Source organism: Argentina silus, assembly GCF_951799395.1.
Source record: "Argentina silus genome assembly, chromosome: 10".
NCBI classification, from domain to species: domain Eukaryota; kingdom Metazoa; phylum Chordata; class Actinopteri; order Argentiniformes; family Argentinidae; genus Argentina; species Argentina silus.
Window position 1 is genome coordinate 14,686,831 of NC_139664.1, and position 15,932 is coordinate 14,702,762.

General features: G+C 43.1%; 1 protein-coding gene across 2 annotated transcripts in view; it reads left to right on the forward strand.

Annotated features, from left to right (window-relative positions):
• The first annotated feature begins 1,041 nt into the window (after positions 1 to 1,041).
• oxr1a (oxidation resistance 1a) overlaps positions 1,042 to 15,932 on the forward strand; it is a 39,344-nt gene continuing 24,453 nt past the window's right edge. Inside the window, exons 1-2 of one of the 2 annotated variants that reach the window (XM_083679150.1) lie at positions 1,042 to 1,082; positions 9,196 to 9,278. In XM_083679150.1, the coding sequence (XP_083535276.1) occupies positions 1,046 to 1,082; positions 9,196 to 9,278 (120 nt within the window). In that variant the 5' untranslated portion in view covers positions 1,042 to 1,045. Of the gene's footprint in view, positions 1,083 to 1,351; positions 1,670 to 9,195; positions 9,279 to 15,932 lie in introns of those variants that run through there. The other variant, XM_083679149.1, reaches the window with a different exon arrangement.

Below are 15,932 nucleotides of genomic sequence, written 5' to 3' on the forward strand. Positions count from 1 at the left end.
CCTACTGCTCTTTTGCTGCCTTGTTGCTTTGTAACTAACTACAGAAAGAGTACATCTGTCACTCATGTATCTTAAACAGACAGTATTATCCTATCATGATTCATAAATTGCAATTGTAATTCTAACCAGCAGATGGGGCACAACATGTTTTTTATTCTCACATTTGATATCAGTCCAGTTGAATAAAGTAAATACGTACGTAATAAGTGACTCAATGTCCTGAGAAAGGGTTTGATGTTACAGGGAATAACCATGTGGGATTACACAATTGTATTTGTGTTTCTAGTAGAAATGCAGTATGATAGGGTACAGTCGTATACAAGTATAAAGCTAATGTGAATTCCTGGCTGCTACTTTCCATTAACTACATTTTTTTATTTTTTATTATGAAATAAGTATGTGTTCCTTTACAAGAACAGGTGTGAATGTTTTTGATATAAAAACCCTAACCACTCTGTAAACCTATGTGATGAGGGGGAACAAATGGCATCTATTCATCCATTTTGATCACTTTTTTAAATTCCACTGAAACTGACGTTTTTTAAATTCTTTCTCACTATACAGTAGCTCCTCTGATGAATAATGCATTCACTCTTTCCAGCTCACTACCTGAGTCTGCTCCCCAATTATTAGATCCTGTTCTGGTCTGTTGGATTTTTCACTTTTCCACACTCATTTGCCCATTGCAAATGTCATCTCTTCCCTTGGTAGCTGAGGAGACACTTACTGTATGTCACAGTATTTGGAGTCCTTAGCCTCATAAGGCGCATGGAAGAGATTCATTTAGTCCTCATAGGAGTCACATACAGTCAAGTCAAGTCAAAGCTACAGTGAAATGAGATTTCTTGGTTTTATATAGCTATTTAAATGGTTAAATGTGAACTATACATCCCAATTGTCTCGTGTTTTCAATTACTATTACGTTAGACCTTAATTATAGCATATTGGCCTCGGCTGCAGAGGAAATTCTGCATGTCCTCCCAGATTCTCACGAACTTCTACAGGTGCACCATTGAGAGTATCCTGTCCGGTGTCACCGACTGTTATGGCAGCTGCACCGCCCTCGACCGTAAGGTTCTGCAGTGAGTGGTTTTGTATTGAATACCCTGTATCCTATGTAATGACAAATACACTTTAAATTGAATTGAAACATACAGTACACTAATATGTGCCTCAGGCTAATTGAAGGATGTATTTAATCAATACGAACGGAATGTTTTAACTTATGTTGGGGGGGGGTGGTTCTCGAGCTGTCGATGTAGTCATTGACTGCACAGCACAGCACTGCACAGCACTGCACAGCCTGGCACCACCAGGGGAAAAAAAAAGTTTTCAGTTGACGTGTTTCAGTTCCTGTTTTTGTATGCAGTGTAGTGGTATTTTACAGCACTTCACTATTTCCTGAGGTTATAACGCGATTATACGATGACAACAACATTGCAAATATAGATTTTGAGCAGATGTTCGTGATTAGATCTTTGTTTTTAGCTGTATGAGTTCAACAACATGGACTACATTCTGTCTTTCACGGGAAACAGTGCCCGAGCTGTCAGAGACGCGCTCTCTAATAGAATTTGGCCTGCATCGACTCAGGAAGCTGTTGAAGACTCTTCTTCTGCAGATCACATTGGATCAGTACATGAACACAACATTACCAACTTAAAGTCAGGTTAAGTATTGATTAATAACTTATTTGAAGTGTGTTACAATGGAATTATGAAGTGACGATCGCACTGCACTCACGTTCATCTAACTTTTGACTCATAACATTTGTCATAACGAGTGGAGTTACAATAGCAACGAGTTAATAGTAGGCTACTAGTGCAGAAATCTACACATTGTTGATCCCTCAAACGTTGAGTTGATACGTCTAGTTTACTAGGCTACGTTGCAGCATTCCAATATACAACAACTGCTGCGGCACACGTGATGAGGGATGACATGTATTTAAATTCCAACAGATGATGGTCGAGGTCTTCACGTCTGTTCTCCAAGCAGGTCTCATGATTACATCTAATCTACATCTATAACACGTTTATAACGCATTGTATTACCAGACAATCCCGTCTCTAATACGAAATCCATTGGGCGGTTGGTTAGCTGTATCTACAGTATATATACCAATGGTATTAACTCATTTTTATTTTCTTAGTGGCTATTTTCTGAGTTCGATTTTTTTTTTTCTTTTTTTTTAAGATTTTCATTTAATGTAGCCTATATTATATTATAGCCCGATTTATAAATCACTGCTGGCTTGGTTGTTGTGAGGACACATTGGGGATAACCACTGAAGCATTCCAAATATTTCGTTGGATTTAGTATGTGTATGCTTAACCAGTGAGCCTGAACATAGAATATGGAAATACTCTTGCCCTGGAGGCATTTCACATTTGGGAGTTTCTTCTTAATGATGATTATACTTCCATGAAGTTTTTGCATCCAACCTAATTCATCATGAGACCTTAGAGATAAGGTCTCATAGAGATCAAACAACATATTAAGAAGTTATGGAGGTGATTAGCCAAGTGACTAAGAACAGTGGGTGTATTTATACTGTTGTTTAGGTATAATGTAAACAACAGTACAGTAGATACTTTTCTTAGTCACTTGGCTAGGAGATGTTGAACCCTTCTCAACAAATATATGGTACTGTTTATCCAAATATCTCCAGATCTTCCACAATTAGTCATAAAATAACCACTATATGAAGAGCTGAGCGTATAAGAGCACATTAGTACCCTGCTCCTCCAGTATCATATGTATTTCAGCTCAGCTCTATGGCAGGTAAATAGTTTGGTCTAATTAGGACAAAGATTAATAAGATACATGCTCTGCTGCTCTGGAAATTCCACTGATGGCAGTTCATTAGCAGTCCCCCCAGTTCTCTCCTTCTGTAGCACAGCACAGCCCAGAACATGAGGGCGTACGTGTGGCTTCAGGCCATGGCCCTACTGAGAGAAGATAGGCAGGCAGGCCTCAGCAGGACCTTGCCCTGCATGTTGCCCCCTGTCTCCCCATGATGAACGAGCTGGGTGGGACCCTCACATCAACTGCCCAGTTAACTGGTTTAAGTAGGTGTTACTGGTGGGAAATTAAATCTAGGAAATTAAGTCAGTCTGAGCTCTGTGTGTGTTAATGTTACAGTGTATTTGGCTATTCAGTATTGGTAATCTATTCACTACTAGGCTGGAGTAGGGTTGGACAGCCTCAGTCCTGTAGAAGGAAGATTAAGAGTCCATTCTAAAAAGCATGGATGTATCATAAGGCATTTGTCATTTACTTGGTGAATACTAACCCTCAATCAAAACCATTTACCTACGGCGTAAAATCAAATGTATTCATCATTTAACATAATTGCAGGAGATATCTGCCGCTTTGCCATGCAATAGATTTCACTGTTCCCCAGACATCAACTACCATCTTCAAACAATTAAAAGAATTTACAGCGACAGTATGCTGTCTCATAGAGACCCCATGATGTGAACCCACCTCTGAATGCAATTGATTTCTGTGGGGTTGCAGTTGCAGCGGTATTTGTTTTGTGCCTGTTTAGAATAAATGCTGAAATGACAGATCAGTCGCAGGGCCCAGGAGAAGAATGATCGCCTCCTTTCAATACCTGTGAATGTTTGACTAAGCTCTCACATCAAACAAGCCTTTTAAATCTAAACTGAAAAATTTATTTATCTGGAATGCCTCAAAAGCCAATCTTTCACTTTGCTCATCAGGTCATTCACCTATTTTTTTCATCAACTATTTCTCCAAATCTTTCTTTATTGAAAGGGATAAACATTCTGTACTAAAGCAGTTAGATATGTAAGATAGATACTGGGTTTTGCTGCTGAAAGAGAATGTTCATCAAGTTGTCACGACTCATCCGCATGTGATAGTTAGTCATGCAAATACATTAAAAATACATTAAAAGATACATTCATTTTGCCCCATCATCTCAGTGGTCCAATCTGATTGAATAGAGAGCTACAGTACCAACTTTTAGTGGTGACACATGCCAGCGCTGCTGCTGATACTGTCATTGGCTAGATGGTGGTGGAGATGGTATAAATGGCATACTGTGATTCTGACCAATGCTTGCCAGTTGACACTGGCCCCTGCTCTCTTCTCTGGCTCAGTCAAAGAATCTGTCCTGAGACTGCAGAATTTGTGCTTCTTTTAGCTGAGATCATCACTTTTCCTTGTATTGATTCAAGCTGTAACCTGAGAGGGTGTTGTTGCTGCAGAGATGCAGAGAGACAAGGAAGCAACAGGTAAGCTCTTTCACCATCCATTAGGCCAGGGAGATGCTGTTGGTCTATTTGTTGGGAGCTGGTCCACAACACTAGGGTCTTAGCTACTGACGTTTGACCCTTTGTCAACCTTCAAACCCTGAGGGCCTGTCAATGGAATGCACAAGCGTCAGGTTACAAAGAACGTTCTTAATATTTGTGTCTCAGGCTTACCTTAAATCATTCCTTACGTGTCTGTTAGTTATTTTAGTTATTTTTTAGGGTTTAACCATATAGGGGTCAGTTTCCCGAAAGCTTTGTAGCTACGGCCAACTCCTCTCCTAGACCAGCTGTTGTTAATTCAACAAATTTAGTTCTTTCACACACATCTCGTGGCTTTGCAGTAGGATTGTCGGGATAAATTAACTACTACTTAAGCAACAAAGCTTTCGGGAAACTGACCCTGTTCATTTACTTTATATGGAGAATTCTCGAGACTACAGACACAAAACAATCATACTGTAATAGGTACTGTATATATGTACTTATAGAGTTAGGCTTCACTGTACATCATACAGCTACAGAGCTAGGCTTCACTGTACATCAAGTTCCTTTTCCCCAACTTGATTTGCAAAGGAAATATTGCACACACACTCAATAACCCCAGAGCCAGTGGAGGGATCATGGTGTGATTAGTCGCCCTGGAGTGAGTGCTAATGAGGAAGTCTGGATGGGGTGACACTCACAGAGCCAGTGACAGGATCAGGGTTTGATTAATTGACTTGGAGCGCGTGTTAATGAGGGGGCTGGACCAAGCCAGTGCTTCTGTTTAAAACACACTGCTCCCCTGACACAGCACACAAAGTGCTGCTCCAGCAAAGTTTTCATACTGGGTGGTGCGGCGTGTGCTTGGCTTTACGCAGGGGAGGCTGACTGCATAATGTGGAGTGTTGGCAGAGGGATGCTGCTGTCTCTCTACATTTCCTGTGTTTAGTTTGACAGCTCACTAGGCCAATGTATATTCATCACAATGTCTGCAACGCTAGTTCGGCTATATCAGAGGTAGTAGGGGTGTCAGGGCTATGTCTAGCCTATATATATATATATATATGATTTAGTTGTATCCTGACACCAGTTTTAAATGAGCTGACATTGTGGGAAGTTTCACCTTTAACAAGAATTTATTTTTGTCTTTAAAATGGGACATTTATAGAGCTTTATGGTTAATGTAACATGCTGTGAATAAGATGTCCTATAGCCTCTTTTCTCAGTTACACAAGCAATCCAGGGAAATCTTTCGGAATGCGCCATAATGTTCTCTGAACTAAGAAGCATCAACCTATTAGGTTGTACTATCACTAGACCAGCTTCATGTGTATTAATCACATTGCCGAAAACAACTTTAAATTACAGACTTTTCCTGCTCTTTAGTAACTTAAGATATTAAAAAGATAATCCGTGAATATGTCTTTTGTGCCAAGAGGAGTTGAAGTAAGGGTGTACTCTACTGTACAGTATGTCTGGCTGTGGAGATGTCTGTAGCCAAAGCTAAGTGTGTCCTGGGGTGTGAGATTACTCTGTCTCTCACAGCATGCTCTTCACAGCATACACACACACACAGTTTGGCATGGGGAAGACCCTGTGGACATAACACCCGGTACACACAGTCAGACCCATTTAGCCTGTGTGAGGTTTCGATTACAGCTCATTAATACTTTATTCTTTATAACTAAGTAAGGACCCTGTTAATTGCTGTGATTTTCTGAGCTGCAATAATGATGTTGGCTTTTTTAGCTCAACAACATGGCTTCCAAGTAAGGCTTACCACCTTGTTTTCCCTCTTAAACAGGGTATTTAAGTTTATGGTTTGTCCTGTCCTGGGATGTCTGAGGTTTATGGCCCTGTCCTTTTTGAGGATGAATGGCAGCATGCTGCATGTAAAAGCACTTCCTCCCTCCCTTCCTCCCTCCCTCCCTCCCTCCCTCCCTCCCTCCCTCTCCACCTCTCCCTGAGAGGGCTACACTACAGTATGAGTACTGCATAGCACCTGTTCATTATGACGGAGCACTTGCCTCCTCTACTGTTTACAGGAGTGAATGAGGGGGTTTCTAAAAATAACTTCCGGGGGCTATTACAGCCCGCAGTGAAACAAGGCGTCGAAGGGAAATTGCCTGGCTGTGTATTCTATCAGCTGGGGGAACGTCACATTGATGTTCTCCCAAACATTCCCCTGCAGGAATTTGTCAACATAGGGCGGTTTTGAAATAGATTTTGAAATAATTTTGTATCTGCCATATTTGTTTTAAGAATTCTTATGTAATGTTGTTTTCATTCTACTATGAAACAGTACTTATTCCTCCTGTGTAATAACACAAAACACTCAACTCCATTACAGTTGAACAGTTGAATAAGTAACAGTCCTAGTGCCCGTATAAAAGCATGTTAATACAGTGTTGTTACTCGCGTTAATACACAGGTATAGGAGCAACTAAATGTAAAGTTTGACCTGCCTTTGATTACTCACTGCACTTCTGTAGCTAGAGTTCAAACAAAGACAGAAGAGAACAAAATGGTCACATTGAAACCCTCATAAGAGCAATGACTTGCCACAGCTTAGAAATGACTCCTCCTTGCTGTCCTGGAAAAAGCTATTTGCACTGTAGCATTATCTAATTTCAGTCTACTAGAATGTCTTCAGACCAGAGCCTTGGTCACAAGTTGTCGTTGATTCCCCTGTGTGTTAGAATGTGTGGTATTGACCTGCAGGGCTGCAGCAACATTAACCACAGAGTGAGAGTGGAGCCGTGCTCATATGCCCGCCTGCCTGCCCTTAGCTATCTGTCAACAAACACATTCATGTGGCCGATGCATGTGTACCCTCTCAAACCAAATCCCCAGAAGGCATCCCTAAGGCAGTCGTTCTTCATAGTTTCCCTCATCCCATCAAGCATTCTCCACAGCAGGTCATATTCAGTCCTTGGCATGAGAGACATCTTTGTTTGTTGAATATACAGCAGTCCTTTCAGTGAGTCATAAGACAGGGTTCACCAGTGTTGTGTTTATGTAATTAAAAAGCCAAATAAAATGTCCCCTGATAAAGAGTGACAGTATCAGCTCGAAATGTTATTTTATGTTTTGGTCTTTTGGAGCAGCACAAATTGAGTAACTAATGACCTTGACACACATCTGAGATGTCTTGTGTAACAACTGTTTTTGTTGAATATACAGCATTAAATAATACTGGCTACGGCCAAAGGCAGAGTTGTTCCTAGGGTGTTTTCACTTTGATCCTGCTTGCCACCCCTCACAGTGCTCCAAATTAGGATGTATAATCCTCAGTATTTCACACTGTTCACTGTTAAAATGCTGTTTGTTTACTAGTGTGCAGTATGTCATATGAACACCACTGATTATGATTATGAATGATTATCAGCAATCATTTGTGGTCACTTGCAGTATGATGACATTAGGCTTGTTTGTCTTGCCTAGCAGAAAGAACGGTATTAAGCTAACATGTGAGATGTTTAAGCGAACAGGCTCTGTATAAGGGGTAACAAGGTACTACAGGTATGTTTTCATGTGGTGTAGAATGAGATCTGGGCCATTGTTGTTGATGATTTTGATCTGCTCCCAGAGTGTGAAAAAATGCCCTTGTTTCTGGTGGCACACTCCATGTTGAGGTTTAATTTTAGACCAATCTCTCCCTCACCATGCAACACCCCTGCAGCTGCTAATGTACTGTAACTCTTTCTTTTTTTCTCTCTCTCTCTCTCTCTCTCTCTCTCTCTCTCTCTCTCTCTCTCTCTCCCTCTATCTTGTGTATCTCTCTCTCTCTCTCTATCTCTACTGTATCTCTCTCTCTCTTTTTCATATCGGTTTTGGAATCTGGGGTCTTAGGTTTACCCTCATAACATGTGTAGCTTATATTTTGAAAGAGTTTGCCTCCATTGACGTGGCCCAGTTCCACCAAGCTCAATGACTGAAATGATATTGTTTTCCCATTCTTTAAAAGGACAAAGCAGATCAATGCCTCCATGTTTACAAGTAGGAATGAATGACCCAAAATTTTAAGGATCTGCCAAAAGAAGGAACAGGAGTTCCTTGGTGAATTAGGATCTTGTGTCGGTTCAGACAATGTACTCTGTTGTCCTATACAGCCATATTAGTGGGATGTGAAATAACCAATACAGGTCTGAGATCCATAGCTAGTGTGTGTGTGTACGCAACAATGCTGACATTATATCCAAGGCTTAACCACGAGCCTGCTGCACATTTACTGTATCCTCTTGAGCTCTCCATTTGATTTAATTTCAGTGAGAGAGGAGTCATGGTTACACCTGAAGCAGCTTAGATTCTCCTCTCCTGTTCAATGCAATCTGAGCCCCAGAAATAGCACGGCTGGCGAATGACTCATGTTTTTGGCTGAGCTACCCAGTGACAAAGACACAAGTAAGGGACTTAGTCTTTAGCATCACATACTGTGTAGTACAGTGCATAACGGGGGTACTGTAACCCCATCGCCCTTAGTCCGAGCCCCCAGCCCCCACCCTCTACCACCCCCATCCCCATCCTGTCCTCTCAGGTCCAGCTCCTCGTCCTCAGCACCCTGATGGAGGTCAGGGTGGTCTGTGTCTTCAGTGAGAGGCAGCAGCAGGGAGACGACAAGGTGAACAGGATTCAACGCAGTCATTGTGCAGCGTGGAGGGCTAGAGAGAGGGAGAGAGAGAACGAGGGAGCGAGAGAGAGAGAGAGAGGAGGAGAAAGAGAGCAAGAGAGAGAGAGAGAGAGAGAGAGAGCTTGGGAGAGAGATAGAGCAGAGCCTCCACTCACAACGCTGGCTGGCTGGCTCGCTCCGCACTCTCACTGTTGACGAATGAGCTGTCTACCCACGGGGCTGGGAAACGGCAGCTTGTGACAAGCTGGGGAGAGAGGAACATGAACGTAATGCGTACCTTGCCTCGTTTGCTTTCAGATACCGGACAGAAGAAGACTCCAGAAAAGAAGGATGGGAGGCGCATGTCGTTCCAGAGACCCAAAGGGAGCATTGAATATGCTGTAAGTAACACGAGGAATAAGGCACTTGCGTCTCTTTCAAGCTTTTCTCTCTCATTCCTCTCATGCTGCTTGTGTTTACATGCTGTTCCCCGAGCCTGAGTACAGTGATACAGGACATGTAGCTGTGGTGGTTATGTTGTTGTTGTGTTATTAAGGGATCCCATGCTTGCTCGTTAGTACGTGTGTGTGGGCAGAAGAATGTCGTATTTTGCTTCTCTAGCACGTGTGCTTCGTTTGATGTCTGTTTACAGAGAGGACTGTGTGTGTGTGTGTGTGTGTGCGTGTGTGTGTAGCTCCACAGCTACTGCCTCTCTGCCGTACAATGTGCTGATATTTTCTCTACATTTAGACGTGCTGTAGCAACACACAGATCAGTTCAGCTCCATTTTGCGTATTGATGTATTGGAAGAGCGAGAATTTTAGCTGTGTATGTTGATGGGAGGGGGAGCAGAGAGAGCTGTGGGCAGAACCAGCTGTATTTGTTTTTCCATTCATTTTGAATGCGACTTATCAGCGAGCATTCCACCACTGCGTGGACAAATTACCTTCCGACAGTGTTGTCATTTCTATTGATTTGGCGTCTCTGTTGTGCAAGGGAAAGGCAGAGAGAGAGAGAGACAGAGAGACAGAGAGAGAGAGCTTCGATTCCCCGGTATTAACTGAAAATGGAGCCTAGCTCTGGCTGGTTGTGTTCTTGAAATGACCCTCAAATCCAGCTGCAGTCAGGCAGGCTTTTCTCGCCTCTCCGTGGCAACAGTGGGGAGTGGAATGCTGGGCTGGAGCTCTGCCTGGCCGCGAGAGGAAGGAGAGAAAGACGGAGGGATGGAGGGAGAAGAGAGAGAGGGATGGAGAGAGAAGAGAGGAAGGAAGGGAGGGAGGGAGGGAGGGAGGGCCACCACATTCATTCCAGCATTGTTTGATAGCATGCTTCAGCATCCAGGGACATTTTCTCTCCCCTCTCTCTATTGTCTCTCTCTATTGGAGCAATTACGCTGCTTTGATCTTGTAGTGTACCCTGCTATGTTTTCTGTTATCTCTAGGCGTTTCTCTTGGCTCCTGGACAGGTGCCGTTCACAACAACACCCCACCACCCCCACCCCCCCACCCCTCCTCTAGCCACCAGACAGCAGCTCACCACCACACCTCCCACTGATCTTACTCTCTCTCTCTCTCTGTCCAGGGTGATTGACAGGCCACTTGTTTTCCTCACTGGGGCGTGAAAAGTGTACAACGCTAGGACAGGATATTTCTCAAAGCTGAAGCACTTTGTCACAGACTTGGTGTTGGGGGTGAGAGAGAGAGAGAGAGAGAGAGAGAGAGAGAGAGAGAGAGAGAGAGAGGGAGAGAGAGGGCATGGGGAGGTTACAGTGGATAAACAGTAGATTCAAGGGAAAGATGCTCATATCTCACTCAGGCAGCACGCATAGCCATCTCCCCTGCCTGCCAGGCATTTCCCGCCCTCGGTCCCTCTGCCACGGCTCGGCGGCTGATATTGTGATGGATGGAGAGAGCCATGCCAATGATTGTCTAAAGTTGCCTGACGTGCTGCAGCGCTGGCCCTTGGAGAGTGTTTAAGGCAGTGTGACTGTTGCTGTGTGCCACAGCCATGGCTGCCTCCTCCTCCTCCTCACAGCAACACCAGTCCTGACAGACAGACAGGTAGGAAGGAAGGAAGGAAGGAAGGCAGGCAGACAGGCAAGCAGTTAGACAGACAGACAGACAGACAGACAGATACCACGTAGAATGTTCCAGTGAGTGAGAGCCAACTTTATCTTAAACTCATCTCCCGCGCTGGGGGAACGTCAGGCCACTGTTTCCCTCATTCCGTTTTTCACCAGATAACTTGATAATCTGCCAATGCCCACAGGAAAAGGGAAGCTTCTCTGGCTTTATCGATAGAATCTCTCCTTTCTTTTTACATAGACAAAAAATAACCTCAACCGCTGCAGCCCATCTGCCTAGACACTGATAACGCCTGCATTCAGCGAAGCCCACCTATTGGTTGACCTGCAGCCTATTAAAAGTGTTTGAACCTCGAAGAAAGAGAGGGGCTTTAGGCCACCACTAATCACCACGTGCTTGAGAGGCCCAGTCAAAGTCAAAGAGAAGGAGACAGAGACACAGACTGAGGAAGTTCAAGCCCTCCATATTTATCTCCCCGACATTATTAAACATGGACAGATGCTCCAATTGGGTTTCTATTTTGGATTTTGTGTGCAACACTGGGAAATCTCTGGGGTTTTGTTGGCGAGCAATGAATGAATTGCCTTAGATATTTCAGGTGTCTAACATCAATCTGCACTCAATTGTTTTCTCCTGCCCCTCTGCCCACCTTAACCCTCTCTCTCACATTCCTGTGATGTTATGAACCTTACAGGTACTGCAAACGTAGCTCACCATTTCTTTGTTTTATCATTCGATTTGTTATTTACTGAATCTTCAACCCACAATCCACACATTTGCCTTTTGTTATTCAGAATACTGAATAACAACATTTTATCAGAATATCTGCTACAGTAAGTAAGGAAAAAACAGCTTATGCATTTGTTTTGTGTTAATGATAATGTAGGACCATGACCCTATGACAGCATCTATGGCAACAACATGAGGAACTAAGTCAGCAAGCGTAACAGTGGTCTTCCTTGCACCTTGTCTTAATTAATTTAACAGAAGATGACGGCTGCTTATTTTAATGTGGATCTAGACAGTTACTGTAATGGCTAGCAATGTATTTATAAATGGTCCCATTTGTTCTACACATATCCCAGTGATGTCGTATTTCACCACAATTGAGAAGATGACTCCTAATGACTGTACCATGCAGTGGCATTGTTTTCATGTTGAATTGATTACTTCTCCGCTGTGGGCTGAGTGTCTAAGCATATGAACATGGATGAGTCACCGGGGGGCCGGCAATCTTCTGCCGCATCCTGATAATCACTCCTTTGATTGCATTATTCACTGCTAGGGACCAGAATGGGCCCACTATTTCAGCCTTTTCACGTCTCTGAGAGAATGGAGAGAGGCACAGTCAGTTGTCAGCCCCACTGACACCACTCAGTCATAGTGACAACTTTGAGAAGACAGATGTGAACATACTCCTATGTGCTCCATCTGTCATAGACTGGGGTTAGAACCCAGGTCTCCCGTGTGGAAGACCAAGTCTCTACCATTAGAACAAGAGGACTTGAGGATCAAGGTCTCAGGGCTAACCATCTCCTTGTACAGGCGCTTGGTTATTGGACATGTGTTATGTACTTTACCAATCATGAAAATGCCATATAAGGGCATCTTCTCTGCTAAACCGTGTGCCCCTCTAGGGTCCGATCAATTAATTTTGATGAGCGAGGTCATACTGACCCCTCTCTTTTGGACACGGTTCAGTCTGAGATGGGTTTATAAGGAGAGTGTTGGCACAAGAGACTGACCTTAGTCTCTACTGTGTCCTCTGACTGATAGAATGTCTCTCTGTCTCTGTTGTAATAGTTCTAAAATTAGGTCTTTAAATTATCAACAATGGCACAGTTGCACAGTGCATGCCATTAGGGGAGTAACGACAAAGTCGCTATGGCAACTGTCATACTCAAGCCAGGCTTCATCCTTCATTATAAGCCAGTGGAGCGATAGTCCTTCTGATATGACATTCTGGGTGATTAAACCATTTGCTCTAGTATTATTTCCAGTTTGATGACGCACTTACTGCAATGTGTTGGTTCTGATTCGTCTTTGATAAAAAAAAATGTTCTCTCTTCCCTTTCTGCTCTGACTCATATTTAGCCTCATTTTGGAAAATCAGTTTTGACATGAATTTATTATGAACCAATCTGTACAAAGGGCTTGCGTACACCCAGGATTACACAATGTTGTCTGTATGATTGCTCTTTTTAATGTATTTATTTATCCTATTTAAACTGAATCTACCCCGTCCATAGCTGACCTTGCAAACGTGTGTGGTTAAAGTCACTGCTTTGACGTCCATACAGATGTTCCACCACAGGTTAGAGTGTTCTTGGGTCTAGGGTGGTTTTTATGTGGCCGTTAGGCAGTGACTGTCTTGTCCTTGATGACTCAGTTTGTCCTCTCAATCGGACAGACTGGGTGACCATGACCAGTCAGTCAGTCGCCCTGAGACATGACAGTCAGGTCACCTCTGTCTCTTCTTCTTCTCCTCTTCCTCAAAGGAAGGCTGGAATGATGGAACACTCACAGGATGGAACACTCACCCTTTAATTATTCATCCCCAGCTCCAGATGAATAATGGACATTATCGATCAGGCAGATAACAGATAAGGTTTACCTGCCAGCTGACTATGATCCTGTGAGATCCTGTGTCCCTTTGCTCCCTCACAGTGTTCATGGATGGTCCACCTCTGGAGGTCTGTTCCGTCACTAATTGAGTGACTGACAGTGTCTGTTAAGATGATCATTATTGTTCACTGCTTTGTTTAGACGTCAGTACCTGGACAAATATTTCAATGTTTTTTATACATGTAATCCCTGTTCAGCTGAATGATGCTAAGACTTATTTCAGAGCTAATTAGAGCTTTTCGGTTTCTTTTCCAGTTACACTGTGATTTCGTTACAACCTTGCCAAGAAGCAAAACATCATAGAAATGTCAGCGAGTACATTAATCACAGTTGGCTCAATTGATTTCGCGAATAAAATACATCAATAATTTTACTAATCTTATGTTTATAAATGTATAATGTTTATAAATGTCCTATAGGGAGGTGTTGAAGCACGTTGTATTTGTGCTGAAATGCAGCGCTAGCTAAAAAGCTAAAAATAAATAGTCCATGGATGAGATGTTAGCAAATGGTGCTCAGGGAGAATCAATGCAGTGTGCTCAACTAGCTTGGATGAAAGGGCAAGCTTAGTGTAGGTAGAAGCTGTAGGGAATATTGACTGCTAAGGTTCCCAACAGGCCCAAAATAGCCAAACTTTTTGCTTTCATTCAATATCATTTAAAGCAATAGCAGTTAAACTCAAAACAGTTCTGAGCTATGTTATAAATATTGTTTTAGATGTGACAGTTTGTACTACATTTCGAGAGACACAGTAGTAATGTCTGGTTCATTTCTCTGAAAGTGTTGTTGTTGTTGACCATGCTATAAAATGTTGTGGTGTGGTGTCATTGCACAGTGTCACCTACACATTGTTGTCCGTACTCAAAGACAGGATATTCATCAACATGATGTGCTAGCACTGTCTAAATAAAGCAATACCCGATCCTTTATAAATCTGTTGAAGCTACAAATCAATCACAATAGTCCTTGAGGGTGTCAGTTACAAAATCCCATCTGCAGTATGTCATTGACAGTTTGCTCAAGTGAGAAGTTCTTACACTTAGGATACAGTCTCGAACATCCTTGCTTGTCATTTACAGACTTGTGTCAGTTGCAGACTTCTGTCATTTACAGACTTTTTTATGTATTCATATACAGATTTCTGTATCAAGTCAGTCCATAGTGATAAAGTATTTTGGTCGTTGTGCTGTGGAATACTGCACTGCTGTGGTGGAGATTTTCAGGTTCTGTCCAGGAAAAATTCCTAGCCATAGTAATATGCTATATGTATAGGCTATAATAATGACTGTAGGGTCCACTGTAGAGTTTTGTCTGGTCAAGTAACATGGCCACAAAGGACTCCACCGGGCCCAATGTGTCCTGCATCCTGACTCAGCTCCACTGTGGCCCGGTAGTATGACTCACCTCAGGCCAGATTAGTACTCCCCCCCAGGGGGGAGGCCCAGCCAAGGCATCCTACCCAGACCAGGCCTGTCACCCTGACAACAACACAGGATGAGCCAGTCTCTGAGGGCTTTGAGGGGTTAGGGGGCCACTATGGAGCCAGAGTACAGGAATCTGATTGTGTGTTAGAAAAGGTTCTGAGGTCAATGTCATATCATAGAAATATCTCATACTGCTGTACTATAGTTTGCGTTGGAGTTTGCAATGAGAGATGCACTTTGAGAGGTTGCATTTGAAAGATGTTTGTTTTGGTGTGTATCGGCTTGTATTTTGTATGTTTATCCTAATGTAGGTCATCTTCAACAATGTTTTGCACTGCAGACACCTGAAGAGATATGCTAGCCCCATGCTAAATCTGAGCATCTGTATTTGTGGTCCTCTATCTCCTATGTGTGTAGCATTTGAAAAATGGAGCATTTGAACAATTGTGTTGGTGTCATGTGACTGTACCAGGCACCATGAATCCTGCTCTATTAATGTTCCAATGTGTCTGTTGAATTCTCCTGACTCATACAGACTGCCGTGTGTAATCCCTGTCTGCCTGCCCGCCTGCCTGCCTGCCTATGACTGTGTGTGTGTGTGTGTGTCTGTGTCTGTGTCTGTGTGTGCACGCGTGTGTGTGCGCGCGTGTGTGTGCGCGTGTGTGTGCGTGTGTGTGCGTGTGTGTTTCTGTCTGTGCACCTGGAGAGAAGTTGTCATCTTAGGAAGAGTTTGGCAGAGCTGACACTCCTCTATGTTATTGCTGAGTTGTTGACTTTTCAGTGATGATTTTGACGGGAGTAGTCCCAAGGCTGTTCCACTAAAACACACACACACAGACTATTATCCCTAATTATACAGCTCAGAGACAGCCCAGCTTTTGTACACACCGTCTGTTTCCTCAGTCACTCCCATGGGTTCCTT